Genomic DNA, 9452 nt, shown 5'->3' on the forward strand with positions numbered 1-9452 from the left:
AGGGCACGCCCGGACCTGTGTGCATGTATGTATGCATGCACGTACGTTCCTCTGGGCATATCTACACACACCTGTGTGCACACGCGCATTGTGTCTATGTAGGTACGTGCCTGTGTGTATATACCCATAAGCCTGTGTATATATGGTATGCACTACGTGTACATGTATGAGTCGCTGTGTGTGTGTGTGAACACTTGTGTGTGCACGTATGGAATTACATTGTCGAGGTATACTTCCATGAAGTCACACAGAATCATTCTATATTCCTGTCATATGTGCTAACGGTGATGTGCAGTGCAGGAGTGAGCTCCGCCCTGCGTAAAGATATGCAAGGCAGGGGCCAAAGGGCTGGAGAGCGAAGCCCCAGCGCTGCCCAGGCTCAATCCCGGAGGCCCGCCAGGAATAATCCCGCGCACAGAGGCGGGATAAAGCCCTGGGCTCTGCCAGGTGTGACCCCAGAACAGAACAAACAAGACAGCGGGGGGAGGCTGGAGATACGGCTCAGGCGTGGGGCTCTTGCTCGGATGTGGGAGGCCCCGGCTCAACCCCAGCACTGCAAACGGCCCCTTCAAGCACTGCAGGGTGTGGCCCACAGTCAAGCAGAAAAACAAAACCGAATTCCACAAACGGGCTGGCTCGCAAGGGAAGGCGAGGGGCTTCTGAGTCTGCTCCCCTCCTAAATGGTGAGGCGAGGGGAAGGAGGATTCGGACGTGAGGATGGAGGCAGGGCAGGGAAACCTGGTGGTGGTCGAGCAAGACAGGACTGGCCCCAGGCCTGTGCCCACGGCGCATGGCCTCCTGGCTCCCGTTCCCGTGTCATCTGTTTTGTATCTTCCGTTGCACACACACTCACTCCCTCCTCTTCCGCATCAAGGGTCAATGCACGGAGCAGAGGGGGCGGCAGGAAGCGCAGCCCCCAGCAAAGCCAGCCCCCTGGGACACATCTCCATCGTGGGCCCGTTTCCCTGTGGACAATATCTCAGGACACCCTTGCACATTCGGACACACTTTAGTGTTTAGGACTCAGAGAGATGTGAGGGGAGAAGCCACGAGGTCCCAGCTTTGACTTGCAGCCCCGCAATGGACAGAAGTCGAGGCCCCTCTGCATGTCGACAGGGGTGCAGAGGGACAGGAGGGAGCAGGGAGGGACGGAGAGAGCAAACAGGCAACGCCAAGCGCCAAGCGTTCCCCAGAGTCTCTGGGTCCCGCTCTGACCCTCCGACGCCCTCTTCAGCTCCCCCACTTCATCCCTAAGGCGGCCTGAGCCCTGAGCACCCGAGGAAAGGCCCATCCCTGCTCCTGTCACCGGTGGTGGCTGGGAAGCCGCTCGCCTGCCCCCCCGGAGCAGCCCAGCCCACCCAGTCCTGCTCCGCCTCTCACCCCTGGGGCCGTGGGAGTCTGTGAGGGCCTGAGAACCGCGCGGGGTGGGGGGAGCTTCTTACTAGTCCCACGCGGCTGAGCCTGCTGCTCACGGATGAGGCCACGGAGCTCACGGAGCTGAGCGAGGAGGCCGACGGGCGGCGCTTCAGGCTGGCGGGGGTGGTGGCCATCACACGCCTCACGGGGGCCGCCTTGGCCTTGGCCGGCGTCGTGGAGGGGAAGCCGATCTTGGTGACTTTGTGAATGCGAACAAACAAGCCGTACTTGGGCTGACACTGGAAGTACCTGCGACAACGAGGAGGGGGGGACAAAAGACCCCTTTGGCAAGAGAGACAGGCGCCGACCGAGGCGTCCACTGAGTCCCACAGCCTCACACGCCCACAGACTAACACGCTCCCACAGCCCCACACTCCCACACACTCACACCCCAACAAACACTCCCACACTCTCACACCCCAACCAACAGTCCCACACTCTCACACTCCCACTCACCCCAACAAACACACTCACACCCCAACCAACACTCCCACATTTCCACAGCCCCACACTCACACACTCATATACACACCCCTCATACATACATATCCACACCCCAACAAACACTCCCACATTTCCTCAACCCCACACTCACACACTCACACCCCAACCGATAATCCCACACTCCCACACACTCACACCCCAACCAACACTCCCACACTCCCAACGTCCCACACTCACAAACACTCACACCCCAACAAAAACACACTCACACTCACACCCCAACCAACACTCCCACAGCCCCACAGTCACACACACGCACACCCCAACCAACACTTGCACGCTCTCAAACCAACAATGACACGCTCTCATTCCCTCACAAACATGCTCACACCCCCACCAACACTCACATGCTCATGCCCTCACCAACACTCTCACAGCCCCACACTCACACGCTCACATACACACACCCTCATACATACATAGCCACACTCCGAAGCACACACATTCAAACATTCACACACACACTCCCTCGCACGCCGCCCACCCCCACCGTGCAAACCAGGGGCGATTCCAAGCAGCCTCCCCGGCATCTGAAGGGTGACAGCAGGCCCGGGGGGTTCCTGCGGGCCGAGCACAGCTGCATGTGGGAGCCCCAGGCTGTCCCCACATCCCTGCAGGGTCCCCGAGTGCCACCGGAAGTGGCCCCGCCTAAGAACCAAGTGAAGTGGCCTGCAGTCCCCTCAGCGCCTCCCGGGCACCGTGCATTGCTCCAGGCTGTCTGGGGGAGGGGCAGGTGCACCTACCTCGTTCCGGCCACGGCGCCATCGTTCTTGCCCAGCGGCTTGTCCAGCTCCACACCACACCAATCCCCCTTAGCGAAGTTCGTCTCCCCGAGAAAGCGCACCACACCGGCCTTCACGCCTCCCACCTGCCGGAGGGACGCAGGTCAGGCACCCTGGACTGCGCACAGCGCCCCCACCCCCGAGAAGGAACATTCTGGCTTCAGAGTAGGGATTTCCTTAAGAAATCCCAAAGGTCAAGGTGCCATTTACCCCTGCAACCCCTACAGGGTGAGCAGATGCTGCTGCTCAGTGTCCATGCAAGGCAGCGGCATTCACACCCACTTGCTGACACCGGTGGCCTGGCTGACCACACCCCCGGGAATCTCTGACCCAGGCCAGCCACCTGGTGTGGCGAGGGGGTCGCTGCCCCGTGGGTGTGGGAGCGGAGCCGTGGCAACCCCACCGCTGGAGAACAATTAAGCCAGAAACCAGCTAAAGGAAAATGACTGTTCTCATATCTTAGCGGACTTCCATTTTCCAGTTCTCCTTCACTATGCCTTGGCTTCACGCTTGGCCCCTGGGACGCAGAGCAAAGCAGAATCACAGCGTTGGACACTGACGGGAATGCTGACAAATAGGGCTGGAGCACTGGGGGAAGGGCACTTGCTTTGTGTGCGGCCACCCTGGGTTCAATCCTCAGCACCCAAGATGGTCCCCCTAGCCCGCCAAGACTGATTCCTGAGTGACCCCAAAACCAAAAAGTCAAAACAGAAAGGAGAGAGAGAGAGAGAGAGAGAGAGAGAGAGAGGAGAGAGAGAGAGAGAGAGAGAGAGAGAGAGAGAGAAACCTCAACTAATAATGCCCGAGAGCGCAGTTTTCTTTTTTCGGGTCTGGGGTAGGACTGGGTTCACGTGCTAGGGCGTCACTCGCAGCACGAGGGGTAGCAGCATCACCCAGAACTGTCTCTGCGAGTCCTGAAGTGCCATCTGCAAAGGCCCTGGCACAGCCTCCGTGGCCAGGCGTGGGCCCTGGGCACTGTGAGTGTGACAAGGAATAAAAGAACAAGAGACAGGTGGCTGGGGTGGCGGCCCTGGGCTGAGAAGAGGCTGCAAAGTTCCTGTCTCACAGTTGGTCATCGGCGAAGAATTTGGCACAGAACATTCCGTCCCCGACCTTGAAGCAGCCTCCTCTAACAGCACAGCTGGAAGCCAGTCAATTCTCTCAAGACCCTGACATCATATCCTGGAAATATCATCTGCCCAAAACTGCTGCAAGCCTGTCTCCAGAACATTCTGTCAGAGCTCAGCTGGAGAGAAGGGAAGTGATCTCCCAAGGTCAGGAGAACCACCGCACATCAGCCCGGAGAAGCTCTTCACGGTTGGACTCTGAGACGCCACAGGACGGACAGAGTGACCTCCCTCTCTGAGACACCATAAGACTGACCAGAGCGACTGACTGTCCCGCTCTGCGACCCCGGCCTACTTGCGAGCACAGACGGGACTTGAGGTCAGAGCTGGGCATTTCCAGTGACCCCAATGAGGGTCCCTGAGTCTCCAAAGAGAACCAAAGTAGCACAAGCATGGGGGCAACCTGTCCACTGCCAGGGATGGGGAGTGCCAGGGGCAGGGGACCGCCTTCCACAGGCCTAAGTCTGGAACAGCCATGTCAGAGCCTTCGAAGGGCTCCTCGGAGGTCAGTCCCGTAAACATCGGGGCCAGCTGGCGCAGAACCTAGACTTCCTGTGCGCAGGGAAGAATGGGGCAAAGGGCAGGAGGCCCTTTGGAGAGCCGGGAGGGCGCAGCCCTGCACGGGAGCTTCGCCTCAGTGCCCTGAGGCCAGCCCCCACTCGCCACGGCCTCCTGACCACGGCTGCGTTAGGCTGTGGAGCGCCAAGCAAACCTTCCTTGAATTAGGAAAAAGACCAAAGAAAGTGTTTGGGTTTTCTTTTTTCCCCCTTCTTCTTTCAGAAAACAGCCATTATGCTGGTTGTGGTTCCCCCCAAAAACCCTCAAAAACTTTTTTTTGAAAGGCGTGCTCTAGCTGAGGTATGGAGCGATGGAACAGCACAGCGGGCAGGGCGTTGGCCTTGCACACACCTGCCCGGATGTGGTCCCTGAGCACAGGGCCAGGACTCAGCCCTGAGCACCACCACCAATAAATGAATAACTGATCAGAGTTATTCACTGCAGAGCCAGTGGCAGTGTCCCCGCTCCCTTGTTCCAACGACACTGGTGTCCCTGTGTCCGGGTGTGGACGGTTGTGAATGCAAGTTAAAAAAAAAAAAGTCTTTTTTGATCTTTGGGTCTTTGGGTCACACCTGGCGATGCTGAGGGGTGAGTCGTGGCTCTGCATTCAGGATTCATTCCTGCGATGCTTAGGGGACCCTATGGGATACCGGGGAACCCGGGTTTGCTGAGTGCAAGGCAAACGCCCTCTCTGCTGTTCTACTGCTCCAGCCCCCCAAACAGTTTTTAAACCGTGAGTCTCCTCCAGCTCCAATTCCCTCCCCGTGTTACTCTTTGGCCATCCCTGAACCCTGACCGTGACCCTCCAGGACCCTCCGAGGGCCACCCTGCGCCTGCAGGCAGGTCTCCTCACAGCTCTCCTCTCCGGCCTCCACAGCTCTGACACCGGCCTGGCGGTGTCCATCCCTGTGGTCCCCGGGAAGACACTGGCTCCGGGCCAGCCCCCAGTCTGTCTGGTCAGAGCCGCCCGCCTCAGATGTCCCCGAGGTGACTTTTCCCGGCCGCTTCCCACGGGTTCTGAAAGCGTTATTGAGTGCTTCTGCTGGGGGAGAACAGTTGTCTACAGCCAAGCGCCTCTGCTTAGGGGACCTGTGCAGAGGAATGGGCTTGGGGTGGACTGAGGATGCCATGTGCAGGGACCTGGTGACCCCCACCAGAAACTCATCTCACAAAGGGTGCCCCCTCGCCCCCACCGAAGGCCTTCCAGGAGCTGCTCAGAGAAACCCAAGAGCAGGTGCTGAGTCTGAAGATCGAGCAACCAAGACAGCAAAACATACTCTTGAGAATGTTCCGGAGACGGGTCCCTACCCGTGGCCTACCCAGGGTCCATCCCCGACACCCCAGATCGTCCCCTGAGCCCTACCAGATCCCTGAGTTCAGCACCAGGAGGAAGCCCTGAGCACGGCCAGGTGTGGCCCAAACACCAAACCACACACGTCTGGAGAGACGGCTCAGGGCTTGCGCACAGCAGGGCACGGAATGGCCCGGAGCGGCTCGGGGTGAGCCCTGTGATGCCCCAAACATAAACATCACAAACCAGAGCAATGGAACTGATTTCCAACTTTGTTCGTTGGTTTGTTTTTTGAGTCACAGTCAGAGTGCTCAGGGCTTACTTCTGGTTTGGTGCTCAGGGATCACTCCGGGATGTGCTTGGGAGACTGTACATGGGACCAAGACTTAAACCCGGGTCAGAGGCGTGCAAAGCACGCGGCCTCCCCACGGCATGACCCCTCCACCGTGTTTTGGCTAAACTGGTAAAACTGGCAGCATCCCCGCACGCATCCATCACGCTGGAAACTGCAGAACCAGGTGTCCTGGCTGCTCGTGCTTCCACCCAAGCCGCGAGTCTGCAAAAGCTGATGGACCAGACAGGCGAATGGACACCCACCCGCGACCGCTGCCATCGGCACTCACCAGCACCTGGTCCCCGAGCTTCAGCTCCTGCTCCCCGTTCTTGAGGGAGCCAGCCTCCGAGAGGTTGGAGATGGACTCGCTGGCCGTCCTGGTCAGGTTGCTGATGTGAGGGGCGGCTGGTGCCTCCTTTGTGGAGGGCTGGGGTGCCTTCGGGGCGGCGGCAGGGGCCGGGGAGGCCGACAGGGGCGGTGTGACCCGGGCAGCAGGCGCTGGCTGCAGGCCGTTGGTCTCATCGTCGGCCTGCCAGCTCCTGCTCAGCTTGGACGGCCGGGTGAAGATGCCCTTCAGCGGCTCGCACTGGAAGTAGCGCACACCCGCCACCGAGCCGTCGTTCTTGCCGATGGGCTCGTCCAAGACGATCCCGGCCCACTGACCAGGGGCAAACTGGGTCTCCCCGAGGAACTGGATGAATCCAGGCTTGTTCCCCTTCACCCAGACTCGTTCCCCGACCTGGAAGTCGTCCACAAACTCCTCCTGCGTCTCCGAGGAGGGGGCGCTGGGGGTTTTCTCCCCAGGCACGGACTTCTCAACGGGAGCAGCCGCTGGAACAGCAGAAAGGGTCAGAAGGGTCAGAAGGGTCAGGAAGGGCCTGTCCAGGTCCAGTTAAAGTGTGGTTGGGCGGGGAGGGACACCCAGCAGTGCTTGGGGCTACTCCCAGCCAATGCCGGGGCTGCTTGTGGCGAAGCCTGGCCGGGCCCGCCGTGAAGGGGACGTGCCTACCTACTGCAGCATCCCAGGCCACAGTCATATTTGGGCAGCTGAGGGGAAATCTTTGGACACACCCCGTGATGCTAGGGACCAAGCCAGGCGAAAGCTCCAACCCAGTGTCTTATTTCTGCTGTGTCCACTGGCCCATCTTCTTTTTCTTTTAGGGGGGGAGCACCCCAGCCAGTCCGCAGGGCCTATTTCTGGCTCTGCGCTCAGGGTCACTCATGTGAGGTTGAGGCTGGAGAGTCACATGGGGTGCCGGTTGCCCTCCCCACTGTCCTGTGGCTACGGCCGGCAATGAGGCCCTTTAGTCCAGGTGAGTCCACCTCCCTCAGCCTGTCCCCAAGCCCGGGTGAGGGGGCTAGCATTTAGGAGGGAGCGTGTTGGTCGCCTCAGCTGTCACCAGTTGCCGTGACACTAAAGTCACAGAACGCGACACTCTTGTGTGAGAGCTGTCCCCAGAGCCGCGAACGTGCCTATAGCTCAGGGAGCCCTTCCCGGGCGAGGACTCGGGAGGGGGTTCCCGGGTGGGAATGAGTCTCCCCTGGCCCGGGCTGAGCGCACTTACTGGCTGAGGGCGCCTTCAGGGCCCAGCTCCCATGCTTGAGGATCTTGGTGGGGGCCTTCAGCCCGCTGGGCCTCAGCAGACTCATGGTCAGGTGGTCAGACGCTGCCGCGGCCACTACCGGGCCCTGACCGTCGAGCCCACTGTGGGGCCTTCTGAGGCACACTCGTTCTCAGGGATAAATCTCTGAAGAGCAGAGGAGAGAGTCTGTCTCAGGGGAGCGACCACAGCAGCTTCCAGAGCCCAGAGAGCTGCCAGTCTGACACTCGCCACCCCGAGTGCGACCCCCAGCCTCCCGCACAGCCCCCTGAGCCCACCAAGTGTCATTCCTGCACAAAAACGCAATCCCAAACAGACAAGCAAACAATTGCAGATTCAGGGCCAGAGGGCAGAGGGGACAGGTACTTGCCCTGCGGGCAGCTGACCCTCACGCCCTCCCTGGCATCACACCCACCCCCAAACACATTCAGGAGCCAGAAATCGTCCCTGAGCACTGCGAGTGTCACTGACCACCTCCCCGTCCAGACACTGACTAGCCGGGAGGCGACTCAGCAGTGATCACTGGTCTTGTGTGTGCGTGTGTGCGTATGTGTGTGTGTGTGAGAGGCCCGGGGTTACACACAGAAGCTAAGGCAAGCAACACTCACACTTTTTTCTATGGGCTGAGAACTGCCAGGGAAAAGGGCCCAGCAAGACTGCGCCAAAGGGGGGCTGGAGAGCGATAGCACAGTGGTAGGGCGTTTGCCTTGCACGCGGCCGACCCAGGTTCGATTCCCAGCATCCCATATGGTCCCCTGAGCACTGCCAGGACTGATTCCCGAGTGCAGACCCAGGAGTAAATCCTGTGCATCACCAGGTGTGACCCAGAAAGAAAAAAAAATTGTGCCAAAAGGGAGCGAAGGAGGTTTTGGCATTTCCTTCGTTCCTTGTGACACTGCCCAAGTTTGATAACCACAAGCCAGTATTAACTCCATTTCTTAACCCACAGAACTGAGGCAGACATGTGGATGGGGGAAGCGTCGCCATGGCAATGGAACTCCGAGGAAGTCAACAAAAGCTTCATGGCCACCAAAAGACCACCTGAGGGCACGGGACCCAAGGTCTGGTCAAAATTAACCCACATTAGGAGGCCCAGAGCAGGCTGGACCCCCCAAGGGAATAGGAACAAAGGCCAGGAAAGGAATTTCTAAGAGGACCTTGGACCACTCAACTCTACCCCCTTGGCAACCACCCTAGCAACGGACTCTAGGTAGCTAGAAACTCCCACCAGGGGCAGCCTGGGGAAAACCCGAGATTAGCCACCTTGAACCAAGGGAGGGCGCTCATGTGTGCCCGAGCCCAGGGACTGCTCTCGCCTACGAGGTTGGTCATGTCACGGGCTTCTCCCCTCCTGACGTGTGGACTTTCGGACCGAACGCAACCAGGCAACCTAATGTGTTCAGTGGCTTTCTGCGCCTCTGGAGAAGCCGCACTCTCTCTCGAGCCTGTTACTCCCTCCCTCATTTCCCCTTCCTAAAAGCCTCCAAATAAAATGTTCCTGCTTCAAGCTCATCTCCTGAAATGCTTTACTGCGAGAAGGACAAAGGCCCGGGGGCCTGAGGAGGTCGAGGATCGACTCCCTTTCCCTGAAAAGGGCAACCCCTCACTCCGGCCTGAGACCCCGGGAAGGCCTAGTGGGCGTTGTGGGGCTGGCAGGGCTCGTCGCGCTCATCAGTGCCAGCGCTCCAGCCAGTCCCGGGGGAGTGACATCTTCTCCTCTGCTTCTCATCAGCCCCCCATGAGGGCCCACTGACTTCAGAGTCATTCCACATTGAATAGAAAAGTCCGCAGGGGGCAGAGAGGCAGGACAGTGGGGAGGGCACTTGCCTTCTATCCAGT

General features: G+C 59.4%; 1 protein-coding gene across 1 annotated transcript in view; it reads right to left on the reverse strand.

Annotated features, from left to right (window-relative positions):
- LOC130023419 (CAP-Gly domain-containing linker protein 1-like) overlaps positions 1–7662 on the reverse strand; it is a 41315-nt gene extending 33653 nt beyond the window's left edge. Inside the window, 4 exon segments of the mRNA XM_056113922.1 lie at positions 1443–1665; positions 2664–2788; positions 6302–6843; positions 7578–7662. Coding sequence (XP_055969897.1) covers positions 1443–1665; positions 2664–2788; positions 6302–6843; positions 7578–7662 — 975 coding nt within the window.
- Between the last annotated feature and the right edge of the window lie 1790 nt (positions 7663–9452).

Source organism: Sorex fumeus, unplaced genomic scaffold (genome assembly GCF_029834395.1).
Source record: "Sorex fumeus unplaced genomic scaffold, SorFum_2.1 ptg000024l, whole genome shotgun sequence".
Lineage (NCBI taxonomy): Eukaryota > Metazoa > Chordata > Mammalia > Eulipotyphla > Soricidae > Sorex > Sorex fumeus.